Here is a 17,172-nt window from a genome sequence, read left to right as displayed (position 1 = left end):
CAATTGCCGTAAATTCATGTGTAATGTACTTTCTAAATAGATTTTCACTACTTAATCATAACAAACCTACACCAACACTATAATTATTTCAGTGTTCAGCTGTAATAAAGTTTAGTTTTATGATTATGTGGCACTCTTGAAAATTTAAAGGCTAACCCAAAGAAAGAGCAAGATAAATAATAACTTTTTATATTTTCTAAATAAATGTTTGGATTTACACACACACATATGCAGTTCTAAATGCTAACTAGGAATTGATCATCATGTCTTTACTTCGCATTTGCTTATTATTATATCATAGTAAAAAGTTAATCAGGAATTGTTTCTGAACATGTTTAATCATTTAATATACCTCTCTTTTGGTTTTCAGTTTAATTCCCAGACTGCTAAGGACTATCTTCCTAATTGCTTTGATGGGAAAACTGGCACCATAATAATTCAGACTTTTAAAAAAATTTTACTTGGGTAGTACTGTTAACATTATTTGCCCATTTAGTTTGCATAACAACTTTCTGAGTAAAAACTGCCTCTCAGGGATGTGAGTACAAAGAATGGGGCTGGAGCAGTAGTACAGTGGGTAGGGTGTTTGCCTTGCACACATCCAACCCAGGTTTGATTCCCAGCATCCCATATGGTCCCCGGAGCACCGCCAGGAGTAATTTCTGAGTGCAAACCCCTGAGCATTGCCAGGTGTGACCCAAAAAGACAAAAAAAAAAAAAGTTCAGTGACAGGCATGAAGGTCAGGCTGGAGTAGGAGGAGTAATAGCACAGAGGGTAGGGCACTTGCACTTGCTTTTCACGCAGCTGACCCGGGGTTCGATTCCCATCACTGCATATGGTCTCTCTAGCAACGCCAGGAGTATGACCAGAGCACCTCGGCAGCCCCCCAAAAAACAAAGTTGGCTACCTATTAGACTTTGGATATTGGTTGGCTGGACTCCAGACTCTTGACTTCCATACTGAGTTTTTCACACACAGAAAGCTTTGGACAGACTGGTAGTTAGCTAAGATAATGAAAGTAGAGGATGGAATTTGAAGAAGACGTGAGTAGAGGCTGCAATAAAAATGAGTTCAGGAAAGGCTGGGTGGAAAGTGACTGGCATTTGTGCAGGCATCCTGGAAATTTTTCTGGGATTCATTTTTTTTTTGTTTTTGTTTTGTTTTTGGGTCACACCCGGCGATGCTCAGGGGTTACTCCTGGATCATGCACTCAGGAATTGCTCCTGGCGGTGCTCAGGGGACCATATGGGATGCTGGGAATCGAACCTGTGTCGGCCATGTTGGCTGCGTGCAAGGCTAACGCCCTACCCGCCGTGCTATTGCTCCAGCCCCAATTTTTTTTTTTGGAGGGATTCATTTTTTGATAGACTGTTTCTTAGACCAATTAAGAGAGGATGCTTAAAATAAGATTGTTACTAAAGCTGGAGTGATAGCACAGTGGTAGGGCATTTGCCTTGCACACAGCCAGCCTGGCGGAGCCAGGTTCGATTCCTCCGCCCCTCTCGGAGAGCCCGGCAAGCTACCGAGAGTATCTTGCCCGCACTGCAAAGCCTGGCAAGCTACCCGTGATGTATTCTATATGCCAAACACAGTAACAACAAGTCTCACAGTGGAGACGTTACTGGACCCGCTCCAGCAAATCGATGAACAGCAGGAGGACAGTGCTAGACAGTGCTAGTAAAGCAAATTATTTAGACATCTGTGATCATTTCCTTTAAAGGAAATTTACTCGGGTGACTTCTCAGGCTTAACGTAGGGACACTATCAGGTTTTTTTTTTTCCCAGAATCAAAAGTTAATGTCAAAGAAAATAGAAATTGCCACTACCTCTGTTTGTTTCCTCTGTCCCCCTTGGTAATACACAAAAGTTTTGTTGTGTTTCTTGGGCCACACCCAGGGGTGTTTAGGGCTTACCTGGCTCTGTTCTCAGTGATCACTCCTTGAGGGGTGTGGAGGACCATATAATGCTGGGGATTGAACCCTGGTTCTCAGCATGCAAAGCAAATGCCTTACCTACCGTACTGTCTCTCCCGTCCCTAGAAAACATTTCTAGGTATTAAATGAAGTAACAGGCACCTCAGCATCAAAATCTCTCCTTTGGTGAAAATAGAGTATTGATATTTAGAATTGTAGCATTGATTCTGCCATTGGTGTGCCAGGTCATTTAGGGTCTCTGGGAAATGCACATCCTTTCAGGGGAGGTTGTTGGGAGAGGGGATGTGGTACCAAGGATCAAACTCACGATCTCACACATGTAAGGCATGTGCTCTACCACTGAGCCACATCCCCGGCCCACATAGTACATATTGGTAGTGTTTTTAAAAAGTTCCTAGGATGAAACAAGTTGACTTTATCAATAATTAAGGCGAGGGTCAGAGATAAGGGGCTTGGCTTGCACGTTGCTGATTCCAGTTCTACCCTTGGCCCTGCCAGAGCCAGCCCTGAGCACACCCAAGTATGGCCCATCCCCAAATTATCATTGAACCAAAAATCATTTTGGGACTATGCCCTTAGAGGTTTTATGTAGAATTACCTTTTATTTTTTTACTTTTTGTAAGTTTTGTTTGGTGGCCATAACCAGCACTGTTTGGGACTATACTCAGCTTTTAAGGGATTTTTCCTAGGAGTGCTCAGGATCACGTATCAGGGATGCAACCCAGGACTTCCTCGTGCAAATTGAGCCATATCTCTGACACAGAAACTTTTAACTTTCTGTTGGTTCTCCTGGTCTGCATTAAAGGCTTGAAAAGGTAGGAAGAAACTAGTGTGAGTTGTGCACTGCCTGGCTTGTCCAGGAGCTCTGTCCAGCCTCGGCCACCTCTTTTTTCTCTTTGCGATATCTCATTCATACATGTTAGTTTATGACTTTGAAGTTTTCTCTTAAACCCTGGAGTTACTTAAGTCCTTTTGGAATCTTTATATATAATCTCCACCTGCCCTTTAGCCTTCTCGGAAGTTTCTTCAAGCATTAACATTTAATGTCTACTTGTCACCTTTCCTAAATATACCAGGGCTTAAAAACATTTTTTTGAATCCTTATTAATATTTAAAATGTCTTTGGTGGGGCTGGAGAGATAGCACAGCGGGTAGGGTGTTTGCCTTGCACGCAGCCGACCTGGGTTTGATTCCCAGCATCCCATATGGTCCCCTGAGCACCGCTAGGAGTAACTCCTGAGTGCAGAGCCAGGAGTAACCCCTGTGCATCGCTGGGTGTGACCCAAAAAGCAAAAAAAAAAAAAAAAGATAAAATATCTTTGGTGTTCAAGTCATTGACTAGATTTGTTCTATTCATGTATTATAACCAACTAACCAGCCTACTTGAAAGTGCAAAGAAAATTTTACAATCACAGGAGTTGGGAAGATAGTACAGGGGTTGGGCTTTTGTTTGCCTTGCAGGCGGCCAACCCTGGTTTGCTGAACCCACCAGAAGAGATCTCTGAGCACCACCAGGTGTGCTCCCAACCCCCCATTCCCAAACCCCCCCCCAAAAAAAAGATGGCACTTACAGGGCCAGAGAGAAAATATAGTGGGTAGGGTGCCTTTCTAGTATGGATTTGAGCATCGCAGTCCCCTGAGCACTGCCAGAAGTGATCTCTGAGCAAAGAGCCAGGAGTAAGCCCTGAGCACTACCAGGTACAGCAGCATAAATAAGTGAGCTTACAGATGTATTGACAAGTATTCAACATGTGTATCTTAATTTTTTCCAATTAACATTTTATAAGTCTTTAGGAATTTTATAAGTCAGAGGAATAGCCTGGCATGTCGATGACCCCAGTTTGGTTCCTGGTGCTACATATGGTTCTCTAAGCACTGCCAGAAATGATCCCCACCACAGATCTCAGGAATAGCCTTTGTGCACTGGTTATAAATGCGACCCCCTCACCACCACTACTGATCTTTAGTAAGAAGTTTTACAGTGAGCACCCAATACCTAAAATGTACTGTTTTATCATGTATCTATTCATCTGTCCAATTTTAAATCTAATATTAATGGGGGGTTGTAAGTATTATATAAGCTAAAGAACAGTCAGAAAAACTTGGTCAAATATCCTTTGAATTATCTTGGTGAGATTTATAATTCAGTCTCAGATGTCCGATGATTACAGCTTTAGAAAGCACATCTAAGGGGTCTGGGAAGGTAGTACAGCAGGTAAGGCACTTGCTTGCATCCAATAGACCCAGTTTGATCCCTGGTACGCTATGTAGACCCCTGAGCACTGCTGGGTGTGGCCCCCAAACAGAAAAGAACAGAAACACTTAAAGGAAGTTGAAGGGGTCAGAACTAGAGTCCTTGGAAGTGAGATAGAAAAGGACAAGTCAGTCTCAGTATTAATCCTTTAGTTCTAAAAATTTGAGAACTTTAATCGAAGAGTAAGGATAATTCTGTTCAACTTGGAGGACATCAGAGAGCCCTTATTTGATAGCAAGAAGATCTCACCACCCGTGAGTCTCTCCAGTGTTTTGGTAGGAAAATAACCAAAGTCCTGTTTGATTTTATGTTGCCAAGAAAAATATAATTACAGTTTCTTTTTAAAGATCTCTCTGCTAGAATGGAATTTTGAGTCTGACCTAAATTAAAATTTTGCCTGTTGTAAAAAATCAGAAGTCATCTAAATGTCTTTAACCTACGACCTCCTAAGATTCCAGACTTCCAAGAACACATTTGTGATTTTGTTTTGACTAGGTTGACGTCTAAGAATAAAATATCTGCAACAGTTTAAGAAATATAGGGCTGGAGCATATGGTCTCCCAAGCACTGCCAGGAGTAATTCCTGAGAGAAGAGCCAGGAGTAACCCCTGAGCATCACTGGGTGTGGCCCAAAAACCAATCAGAAACATTTTTTAAAGAAATATAATTTACAAAATAAAACATGGCCTCCTTTGGAGAAATTCTAGTAGCTACCTTTATAAACAGTAAATTTTTTTTCTCTGCCACTTTTATGTGGCAGACTAGAAATTATTTTTCCTGGATTCTTATATAAAAGATGTGTGCAAGACGGGGTAATGGGGCAGGCCACTGAAAGGGCTAGAGCCCTGGGCTCAGCCCCTGGCACAGCATGGTTCCCTGAACACTATCGGGAGTCTCCCCTGAGTATTGCTAAGTGTGGCAAAAATAGGTATCATGGACCAGAGAGTTACATATTTTCATCGTTTTCTTTTAGGGCCATCCTCAGAGGTGCTCAGGGCTTACTCCTGGCTCTGAGCTCAGGGATCACCCCTGGTGGCTCTGGGGACCATATAGGGGATTGAATACTAAGTCAGCTGTGTGCAAGGCGAGCACCTTACCCACAGTACTAGCTCTTGAGCCTCATCACTGTGTTAAAGCCTGAGATTGGAGCAGATCAGGGAGGTGGCTTAGCCATAGAATGATTGCCTTTACACAGGTGAGATCTGGGTTCATAACCAGCACTCATAGGAAAAACATGGGACCAGGAGAGGGCGAGGGATAGCTCAGTTGCTGAGTGCTTGCTTTGCATGGTAGCCCAGGTTTGATTTCAGGCAGAGTAGTCCCCCAGCACTGCCAGGTATACCTCCCCTCCCACACACACCCCACCACCAGAAATCTAAGTGTAATGGAAATTGGAGATACAGCTCAGAGGTAGAAAACAAGCTTGTAGAGTGATTCCCCGGAGCATTCAAGTAATTTCTCAGGCTGCAGAGATGGTACAGGGGTTAAGATGCTTGCCTTGCATTATTAGTCAACCCCAGGCAAAGCACTGCCAGGGGTCACTCCTACGAAACACAGCCAAGAGCAGCCCCTCATATCTGCTAGGTGTGAGGGACCTCCCAGCAAAACAAGTAATTTTTCCTTTAACATGATTAATATATATGATCTGTTCTCATTAGAATTTAATAGAATGTGTAGCCTTATATCATCTGATTTTCGATGGTTACCTGCTTGAGTTGCTTCTGTCCATTCTCCCATTTGGTCCTTTTACCGTTTCTTTGAATTTAGACTATAATTAAAGTCACATGCTTTAACGCAAAGCTATTGCTGTACTCTAAATTTGTCGCCAGTCCTATGCTAAGGAAATGTTGCTATAAACATGGCTCTAGAAAATGAATTCAAAGATCTCAACAATAGACCCTCAGTAAATGCAACATTTAAGGAAGAAGACCTCAAATCCAGCCGTTGTGTCCAAGGGGAGTGGGGTTGGGGAGGAATGGGTGATTTAAAGATTACCAGGGAGGCCATAGAGATGCCTTGCACAAGGCCAGACTGGGTTCCAGCCCTAGTGCCCAGCTGGTCCCCCAGTACCGCCAGGTGTGATTCCATAGCACCACTGGATGTGGCCAACAATTACTCACCATGGAGGCCTCCAGAGAGAGAGAGACCGTAATGTTTTAAGTTAAACCATGATATTTTAAGTCAACTTTTAGTCCAGAGATAGTGCAGCCGGTAATACACTTGCCTTGCATGCTGCAGACCCAGGTTCAATCCCCAGCACCCCATACAGTCTCCTAAATCAGCCAGGAGTGATTCCTGAGGGCAGAGCCAAAAAAGTAAGTTCTGAGTACCACCGGGTGTTGACAAAAAAAAAAAATCCTGATTACTTATGTAATATATTCTTGTAAATTTACAAGCCAACACCCTTCCTTACATTTTACCTTAAAACCACCTTCAAACTGAAGAATGGCCTCTGTCACTGTCAGTAGTGTAAATCGTCCATCATTAATTTTTATCTGATTACCAGCGGACAGTAATCAATAAAATACCAAGATCAATGCAAATAAAGTTCTTTTTCGTCACTGAACTATCCTATGCTGTGCACTGTGCATTTAAACTTCCTATCAAATTGTATAGGCTTATCTAAAAGCAACTTCATTCTTAAAAACATAATTACACTGGGGCTAGAGTAATAGTACATGGGGGTAGGGCACTTGCCTTGATCCCAGTTCAACTCCAGCATTTCATATGGTCCCCAGGAATGATCTGAGCACAGAACGAGGAGTAACCCCTGAGCATCACCAAGTGTCGCCAGCCGGTGTGTGTTGGGGTGGGGGTGGGGGGGAACGATCAACCACCAGCATTCACGTATTCTATACTGAAGTACTACTACATTTAACTTTTGGGGACGGGGGGGGGAGGGGTGGGACCTGAAATTTCTTGGGAGAATTATGTGATCCTGGCAGAGAAAAGGGCCTCTGCACGTGGAGTCTGTACTTCCAGCCCAGAGCTCACTCTCCACCCCGTAACTTTTTTCGCTCACAAACTACTTATAAATTATTTTGTTTGGGGCCACACCCAGCAGTATACAGGGTTTACCAGACTCTGCTCAGGAGTCACTCCTTGCTGTGCTGGGAATCAAGTGTGAATACCAGGGATTAAACCCAGGGTCAGCCATGCCTTAACTCTCTGATCAGCTTACACATTTTTAACCCCTTAGACTAATTTACCAAACTGGTTGAAATTTAAGCTAGTAAACTAAAGCTGGTCTGAAACCTGTGGCTACAAACACAACATTTGCTTTTACATCCATAAAGCTAAATAAAACAATGGAGCGGCTGGAGAGACAAGTCCACTGGGCAAGGAGCTTACCTTGCATGCAGCTGGCCTGGGTTCGATCCCTGGCATCCTTTATGTTCCCCTGAGAACTGCCAGCAGTAATACCTGAGCACAGAGCCAGGAGTAATCCTGAGCATCACCAGGTGTGGCCCAAAGACCAAAATAAAAAACAATGGAGGGCTGGGAACAGAGCTTAGTAATAGAGAACTTGTTTGCCTGTGGTAGGTCCTTTGTTCAGAATTCTGGCGCTGTTGGGGTGGAATTGGGACTAGACTGAGGATTTCAAGACTCCAATGAGAGAAAAGGAAGAAAAAATTGTGTTGTCCTTGATAAATTGGTGTATTGAAACCAAACTCCAGAGGGATGGAATTAGGTGGAGACTTTGAGATATCATCGCTCAAGGGGGTTAATTCCTGAGTGGGTTAATGCCCTTAGAAATGGGCTCTAAGCAGACTTGTCACCTAGTGTTAGACTGTCGCTTCCTTCAACCACAAAGTGGGTTCTCAGCAGCACAAACCCAAAGGTGCCTTGGTTTTGGATTTCTCAGACCATTTCCCAGACAGTGTGAATAAACTTCGGGTTTGGGGAAACTAGGCCAGCTTAGTGCTGGGGAACCATGTGGTGCTAGGGATAAGCCAGTGAACGTTTGAGTTTACATTAAGTCAAATCCTTAGCACTGTGATAGCAGCCTGGAATCTAAAGACAAGGCTGCTTTATTTTTACTCCATGCAACTTTTGTTAAAAAATACATTGTCACTAAACTAGGGCCTAGTCAAAGCCAATTTGGTTCACTTCAAACTATTTTTATTTTCTGAGTGTTGGACCACATCTCTTGGTGCTCGGGTCATTCCAGGAAAAGCTCAAGGGCTTACCAAGTGCTGCCAGGTTCCAAACCTGGGCCTCCCACATGCAAAGCATGTGCTCCAGCTCACTAAACTATTTGTACAGTCTTGCAACTTTTGTGCCTCACTATTCAGGGCTTACTCCTGGTGCTCAGGGAACTGTAATGTGATGCCATGAATCAAAACAGGAGCCTGCTGTGTCCAATAAGAGCATCTTAATGGCCTTCTATTACTCCTTTTCAAAGGAGCAGTCTTCCTTTTTAAAGCTGCCATCTTTTCCTTTACAAGTATAGTAACACATCTTTCTATGGTCAGAATGTTAAATCTTTCCTTTTAACAAATGCCAAGTGATACTCAAGTTTTCCTGCATAATTTTAACACCTTTCTCACTATTACTTTTACCTCAGAATTATTTACGTGTATACACACATACTCCCCAACTTTAAAAAATTCCCTTGGTTCAGTTTTGTAAAACTGTATAGAGTTGTGTTTGAGAATTTTTTACCGGAATACTTTCTATACTGAGTAAACGCAAAGTTTTTGAGTTTTTAAGTGAAAATACAAGGACTCAAGAGGTAGAGCATATACCTAGCATTATGAGGTGGTGCTGGGTTTAACCCATGCAAAGTCCCTGTAGCAGGAAATCTAAACTATTTAAACTGCAGCATTTCTCTTCAAGCAAGCAAGCTTCTTTTTTATTTATTTTTTGCTTTTTGGGTCACACCGGTGATGCTCAGGGGTTACTCTTGGCTCTGCACTCAGGAATTATTCCTGGCGGTGCTCAGGGGACCATATGGGATGCTGGGATTCGAACCCGGGTTGGCTGCATGCAAGGAAAGCACCCTACCCGTTGTGCTATCGCTCTAGCCCCAAGCTTCAGATATTTTAAGGCTGGGGGGAGTTACAATGCTCATGGGTCATTCCCAGTGGCTGGCCAGCACATGTAAGGTCATAACCCCTGTATTTTTGTTTGGGGGCCCACTGGGTATTGCTCAGAGATTACTCCTGGCTCTGCGCTCGGAATCACTCCGGGTAGTACTTGGGGACTATATGGATGCCAGGATCAAACCTGGGTCAGCGAGTGTTGTACTATTTCTTGGTCACTCCATTACTGACAGATCGACTATGCTTGCTTTGGTTCTTAAGCACCATTCTAAACATCAATTTAGTAAACAAAATAATTTCATTTAAAAAATGGTACTGTCTATGAAACAACTTATATTCCAAGTTCTAGTTAAATCACCTTTACTCCTGAAACTTTCCAAGATATGGTGTGTCTCCTGTTAGAGGTAGCAATTTTTTTATTTTGGGGAACACCCAGCTGTGTTTGGGGGTCACTCTTGGCAAGGTTCAAGAGATCATTTATGGTCCCTGCATTGGCTGCAAGCAAGGCAACCATAAACTCAAAATGCTATTTCTTTGGTCCTCAAGGTAGCAGTGTTAAAAAAAGTTAGACCCTCTGAATTGCAGGTTAATTAGTAGAAAAGCCACTAAGGAAAGACCACATTTCCTAGTCACACACTCAAGCACGAGACAGCCACACACACAGAGCCGAGACCAGTTTAAAAGGGGAGGGCCAAATTATTATTTTGAAATTTGATTACAACCGATTTTGTTGGCATTGAAATTAGGTGTAAATTTAAATGGATTAAAACCAAAAACCAGTAATTAATTTTGATAAAAATGGGAGTAAGAGCTTTTCACTAATCAGATTAAAAGGTAGACTCAATTTAGAGCAACATAGAAAAACTATGTTTACAATGATTGTGCCATAGATTCAAATTTCAGTAGTGCATTAATAATGTTCACATTTAGATCTTCATCTTGAAACTGGACAGCTGTTTCTGGGGGAGAAAACTCTCAGTACCTTGTGCAAATAAATCGTCTTCCATGTGCCTTAGCACACACTGAAAATTTCTCCATTGTATATATACAAAATACCTCTACCATCGGCAGGGCAAAATACATACTTTCATAACAAAACTATACCTCTCAAGTATGAACAATATACACATAATACATGGTATACAATATTTACAAGATATAAAATATAATACAAGCTGTTGGTAATTTTTTTTAGCTCATCTTTTGTACTTGTATATCTTTACAAGGCAAATTTCCATTTTCTGTACCAATTTAAGTGTCCAAAGGTTCAAGGAAAACTTTACGTACATACTGAGATTTAAGTTTGAACTTTTAGGAGAGTTTTTAAGTGTACTGCCATCAACTCCCTATTTTGGTTGGAATTTTCAATAGTGCTTCCCATCCAGTGACTAGGTGGCTTTGGAAGAACGCTTGGAGACGGTGGATCACTAAACTTAGCCCCAGCGTAATTTTCCTTTTGGCTTACTTCAGTCAGAAATGCCGACTTCTTCAAATGCATTTTTTTAATGTTCTCCGTATTTTTAAAAGGCTTCTTTTCCTGCTTCTGAATTATATCGGATGAAACAGAATCCTGCCAAAAACTGTTTTCATTTCTTTTTGTAGAGGTGATCCTGGTTAGTGACAAGTTGCATTTATTTTTCTGTCTGTTGATCTTTGGTTGTTCACAAAAGTGTATACCATGAGCAAGTTGGCCATGCGGAATGGCAATTTTCTCGGATTTTCCCATCTTTGTTTTTAAAACCTGTAAGACAAGGAACATAAGTGAAATCATCTCATGATAACAAGCTGTCAAGTTTCACCCAAGTTATTTGCTTTATTTGCACATAATGTCCAAAATATACACACCTCTAATTTTACCACCAAGAAATTATCAAAGATGAAATCTGTAAGTTCCACTTTCCAAAAAAACACCTGCAGTAGTTTCTGGGTTTGGGGACAGATGCCCATCAGTACATGACTGCAGGAGTTATGTACTATACTCATTATGGCTGTTTGAGAAATCTGCCGATAAGTGAAAAATTTGCTAATATAGTTTTAAAATTATTTTCAGGTTAAATATTTGGTAGAATTAGATTCGGCTGAGGGAAAGTTCTGTAAAAAGTTGATACACTGTACGGTTCTGAAAACAAATTTTGTCTCAGATTTAATTGTTTTTGTTTTTTTTTTAAAAGCATTCGAGAAAGGGCCAGGGGTACAGCTCAGAGGTAGGATACTTGTTTTCTCTGTGTGACCCTGGGTTCTATAAAACATCTACCCCATTTCTAACACCTTTTCCATTTGCATTTGACTTGTTAAAAAATGCAGAAAAAAAATTTCTGCCTGCACCCCACTTCCGGTATAAACTGTTTCAAGAACTCTGAGGCACAAATTGTATTTCAAAAAAATGTATCCTTATGAGAGAGAAAAAAAAGAACCACAAATGGATGGTAAAGTAGAAATACTGCTCTTCCAGCGTTTCTAGTTTGGTAAAGAGCAAAGCTGAAAAACACCAGGCGTGATACAAACAAACTCTCGTCTCTCAAAGACTGATTTCCAGATTTACGTTTAAAACTAAATTTATGTGGGGCTGGAGTGATAGCACAGCAGGTAGGGCGTCTGCCCTGCATGCAGCTGACCCGGTTTCAGTTTCAGCATCCCATATGGTCCCCGGAGCACCGCCAAGAGTAATTCCTGAGTGCATGAGACAGACAGGAGTGACCCTTGTGCCTCGCCGGGTGTGACCCAAGGGGGAAAAAAAAACCCAACCTAAATTATGTGCGGGCTATCAATACTCTTTAACAAAATGGTAAACTAGCCTCTTCCCCCCACCCCCCGCCCTACTCCGCCGCACCCCCTTAAATCAGGAAAAAGTCAACTTTGTGACCTTTCAAAACAAAACCAGGAAACGGTTCCTTCTGAGCAAGATCCCTTTTTCCTCTGTTGGCAATGCCAGGGCTGGGGCTTGCTCGCCAGGAGGCAGATTCTTTATTACAGTAACAGCACCCGACCCCCCCGACCCCGATCCCCAAAGTCCACTTTCTCCCTCTCTAAGTACTAGTGTGCAGCGCGCCCCCACCTGGGCACTTAACTCGGGAGCGACCCCTTCCAATTAATAGCCCGGCGGCTCCCGGGCAGCTAAACGTCCTTCCAACGGACGATCTTTTCCAAATTTCAGCCTGCTGGGCAGAAGTGCCCGAACGGAGGAGACTCCGGGACAGCCGCACGCCGCCGCGTGGGAGCCGCCTCTACAGCGACCAAGTCCGCCGGCCGGCCGTAGGGGCCCGAGCCCTCCAGCCGCCGCCGCCGCTGCCGCCGCGCCCCGTCCAGGTTGGAGTCGCAGCCCTGGAGCGACCCCGCGCCGCGGGACCCGGCTCCGGGAACGCTGGCTCCCGCCGGAGCCCAGGGGCCGGCCCGGCCCGTAGCACCCGCTGGGACGGGGGAGCGACTGACGCGGCGGCGAGCCGCTCGCGCCTCTGCGTCCCTGCCTCGTCCATAGCGGCCGGGAATGGGGATGGGGATGCGGACGGGGACGAAGCTAGGGGGTTGGGGGGGGTTGGAAGGGGGTGGACCTCGCTGCCTTCATGAGGGCCGCGGCGGCCCGCACGTAGCGCGCTGACGTCACCCGGAGCCCCGCCCCTCCCGCGCCCAGAACCCCCCGACACACAGCGGAACGCCGCCAGCCTTCTAAATCGGGGCTGTTGCTGGGGCGCAGCGCGCTCGCCCATTGGCTGCGGCGCGGGAGCCAATCAGAGGCGCCAGCGCAGGCGCCCCCTCCCCCCCGCGCCCCCACCCCTACTCCCCTCCATCCTCCGCCGCACTCTGCCCCAGCCCGAGCGGAGCGGGCGTCACGGAAACTTCCCTCCCGAGTAAACAGCCGCCCCGCGCCCGGCCCCCGCCCGACCGCTCCCCTCCCCTTCTCTCCCCTCCCCCAGCGCGGAGCTTCCGATCTCGAGAGTGACCCCCCACTGTGCCAACCGTCCCCCCGGTACCCCGCTCCCTCCCCGCAAACATATACACGCACACACACTCACACCCAAGGCTTGGTGCTCACCTCTCTCCGGAGCGCAGGGTGGCCGGGCGGCGCGAGGCCCGGAAAGGGACCCGCCGCTTCCTCCGGGCGGCTGATGCGCGCGGGAGTCGGGCCGGACGCGGCGGCGGCGGCGGCGGCGGCGGCGGCGGCAGCGGCCTGCTCGGGCCCCTCCTGCGTCCCGCCGGCGCCCGCCGCGGGGCTCCGCGCGCCCTCCAGGCTCAGCCGGTGCTGCTGATACTGGTGGAAGCGACTGGGGAGCTGCCCCGCCGGGCTGCTCCGCACCTTCTTCTTCCGCCGCTTCTTCGGGGCGGCCCGCGGGGTGGCCCCGGCCGCGGCGAGGCTGCCGTTGGGAAGGGGAGGCGCCGGGGCGCGCGTCGGAGGGCTCAGGCACGGCGCGTCGCCCCCCAGGAAGTGAGGGAGGAAGAGGGTGGGCGGCAGCGCGCGAGGGTCCGGGATCCGAGGGACGGCCGGCGGGGCCGCGGTCACCATCGGGAGGGCCCCGAAGTAACCTCGGGCCGGGAAGCCCAGGGGCGCCAGGCGGCCGCCCAGGATGAGTGGCTCCCGCTGCGGGACGGAGATGACGGTCATAGCGCGCGAAGAGGGAGAAGCGGCTCGGCAGGAAGCGCAGGGAGCGGAGCCGGCGGCTGCTGCTAAGAGAGCTCGAAAGGAGCGCGGGACATGGTGCTCAGGAGACGGCGGCGCAGCAACAAATAGCTCCAGCCCGGTCGCCGAGTGTTGTTATCCGAAGCTCCGCCCCGCTCCCACCCACCATTCCCGCAGGCGCCCAATCAGAGCAGGAGCTGGGAGGCCACGCCCCTCCGGCCCCGCCTCCACCGCCGCCTCGGCGAGGCACACAAACAAGCCGCTTGCAGCAGCCCAGGCACAAAGGGCGCGCAGCGCGCAGGCGCTGCCAACGGGCTCTTTCGGGAAGAGCCGGTCCCGCGAACAATGAAGTTCCGTTTCAGCCCCGCCTCCCCCACCCTTCTAGCCGGGCCCTCTTCTCGCCCCCGTAGGCGGCGGTCGCCCCGGCCGGGTCCCGGCTGAGAGGGGGAAGCGGGGCTGGGGCTGGGGGGAAGGAGGTCGCGGGCGGGAGGGAGGCCAAAGAATCCGAAAGCCATCAAGGATGCCCCTCGGCCACTGACCTTGGGGAGGTTTCTTTATTTTTCAGCCAGCAAATAGCATGATTTAGAGGGCGGGGAGGGGGGGAAATTTCCAAGTCTGCTGTAGAGATGCCTCTCCCCTACACCCCCCCCCCGAACAATCGTGGGGAGAACCGCTCCATATCCGTAGCTAAAGTGGGGTTCACATTATTTTTCATTTACTAGGGCTCAGTCTCGGTCGCCTGCTGCCCCCGTTGTCATTAGTTGAGAGTCAGAGGAAGGAGTGACTTAATTGAAAGTGACTTGCTGAGGATCTAAAAATTTCCCACCCAGTCGCTCACTGGAAATCGGGCGCCGGAATTTTTGCTACCTTCCCACTCGGACCAAGATTTGGGTTTCGCAAAACAACGGCCCTTGCGTCTCAAAGGGCTCTCTCTGCCAATGTACTGCATTTCCACTGGCTGCTGGTTGACATCTCACCCGCCTCATCTACCTGCACTGTGTTCACACACAATGAAGAGTTGTGACTAGGAAGCACTTTTGGGCCAGGGACTTTTTTAACATAAACTACCCCTTTTGAAACGCAAAACGGTGTTAAGGAATAGGCCCTCGTGACGTTTTACAGGTGAGGAGACAGGTGGGGTATGTTCTTTATTTATCGAACAGGATGAATAGAGAATGTGATCTCCAAATCCTGGTCTGGCAAAACCAACGTTTCCACATCACGCTTAACTATATATACTACCTGCCACACTCGTTTTTTGGGGGGGTTTCGGAAGACCTCAATAGTCAGATCTCTGCGTATTTCAAGCCTTGAGTCAATATTTTTCAGCCTTACAGTGCTGACAATGTGTTATGATTGATATGAAAGTTGGCCAGAGGGAATAACCTGATTAATGCTCCCCTGTCACTTTATGTACAGTTACTTCTAAAGTCCATCATTATTGACTGGGCTTTTACTGTCTTCTGTGTGTGTGTGTGTGTGTGTGTGTGTGTGTGTGCCAGATTTCATTTTTGTATTTTTCAACATCTAGACATGATGAAAATCATGCACTTCCAGAGCCGTGAAAGATGTTCCGAAGACTTTAAGTTAAATCCTCAAGTCTGCAAATTTAGGTTGTAGTTTTGGAACAGGTGAGGAGAATGGCCAGAGTTGAAAAGAGCAGAGATAACAGAACCTTTGGAATGGAGGTAATTCTTGTTTTTGTAAGTTTCAACCTTTCCTAAGCACCTTTTAATCTGTTATCACATTTTGTTCAAGCTCTAATCCTTTAAGTAGGTATTCCCTTTTAAATAGGATTAAAAATAAAATTTCTAGAGACAAAGTCAGGTAGGGAGTCAGGGGCTAAATCCCCAGAACTTCTTAAGGCCTGGTCTAGTGTTCACTGTCATAAGGCCATAGGTTGACTTTATCTGGAGGTAATATCCACTGTGTCAAGAACAATGTAGCTCCAGGGTCTGCTAATTAGAAGCCAGTTCTGTGGAACTCTTGTTCAAGAACACCTATTTCCTTCTTTGTGGCCCTCTTAGATGAATGTCACTTTCTGAGAAGTTTTTTGTTTGGTTTTGGTTTTGAGGACTAAAATCAAATTTATCTTATTGAGGTCTAAATGGTTCAACTCATGTTAGACCCTAGAGTCAGTACTTTTGAGAGGTAGATCCTGGCCAGAGAGAGTACAGAGGTTAAGAAGCTTGTCTGACATGTGACCAACCCCAGTTTGATACCTGGCACTGCATGGTCTCACAAGTACCACCAGAAGCAACCTCGAGCACAGAGCTAAGAGCAGCTCCTGAACACTGCAGAGTATGGCACAAAACGCTTCCCCTGACCCACAAGAAAAGGGAAGGTAGTCATGGGCCAGTGATGTAGCTCAACTGCAGAGTGCTGCCTTGCATGTGTGAGACCTATGGTTCAATCCCCAGGATAGCAAAAGGAAGAGGAAGAAAGGCCAAGATCTAGAGACTATAAAACAAAGCTCCCAGAAGCGTGTGACCACCTATGCAGCCGCGTGACCTCTTATAGTCTAGGTATCCTTCTTGGAGAACCCAGCAAGCTACTGGGAGTATCCTGCCCGCACAGCAGAGCCTGGCAAGCTCCCGTGGCATATTCGATATGCCCAAAACAGTAACAGTGATGTGTCTCATTCCCCTGTCCCTGAAACAGCCTCCGATGCAGCACCGGTGGGATGGACGAGTAATGAGAGGCTGCTAAAATCTCAGGACTAGGACGAAGACAGACGTTACTGGTGCCTGCTTGAGCAAATCAATGAATAACGGGATGACAGTGATACAGTGATATAGTGATTGAATTGCATTTTACAGTTGTGTATAGTCACTGTCACTGTCACTGTCCTCCCGTTGTTCATCGATTTGCTCGAACGGACCCAGTAACGTCTCCATTATGAGACTGATGGTTACTGTGTTTGGTATATCGAATACATCACAGGAGCTTGCCAGACTTGCCGTGTAGGCAAGGTACTCCTAGTAGCTTGCCAGGCTCTCAGAGAGGGGCGGAGGAATTGAACCTGGGTCAGCGTGTGCAAGGCATATGCTCTACCTGCTGTGCTAATGCTCCAATCCTTGGCAAAGGGAGGGAGGTGAGAGGAGGGAGAGATTAGGGCCACACCTTGCAGGGCTGGAGGGCCTTTTGTGCTGCTGGGGACTAATTGAACTGGGCCTTTGGCATGCAAAAACTGTGCTGGGGGGTGGGGGGGAATTGCTCAGTCTTTCTGGCCCCAGGCTAAAGTTACTAATTGACAAAGGCTTCTTGAAGACATTAGTATTATAGTACAGGTCTTGCTTTTACTTTGATTAAGCCAATGCTTTGAA

The 17,172-nt window shown here is 46.6% G+C and overlaps 1 protein-coding gene across 1 annotated transcript; it reads right to left on the bottom strand.

The window, feature by feature from the left end:
- Positions 1-9,908: 9,908 nt before the first annotated feature.
- On the bottom strand, positions 9,909-13,991 carry PNRC1 (proline rich nuclear receptor coactivator 1). The gene is made up of 2 exons (XM_056125298.1): positions 13,265-13,991; positions 9,909-10,975 (listed from the first exon to the last, which is right to left on the bottom strand). Exons 1-2 carry the CDS (start codon positions 13,829-13,831, stop codon positions 10,532-10,534), a joined length of 1,011 nt encoding a protein of 336 aa, XP_055981273.1. The 5' UTR covers positions 13,832-13,991; the 3' UTR covers positions 9,909-10,531.
- Positions 13,992-17,172: the final 3,181 nt, after the last annotated feature.

Source organism: Sorex fumeus, unplaced genomic scaffold, assembly GCF_029834395.1.
Source record: "Sorex fumeus unplaced genomic scaffold, SorFum_2.1 ptg000054l, whole genome shotgun sequence".
NCBI classification, from domain to species: domain Eukaryota; kingdom Metazoa; phylum Chordata; class Mammalia; order Eulipotyphla; family Soricidae; genus Sorex; species Sorex fumeus.
This window is presented reverse-complemented; position numbering and strand designations above follow the sequence as displayed.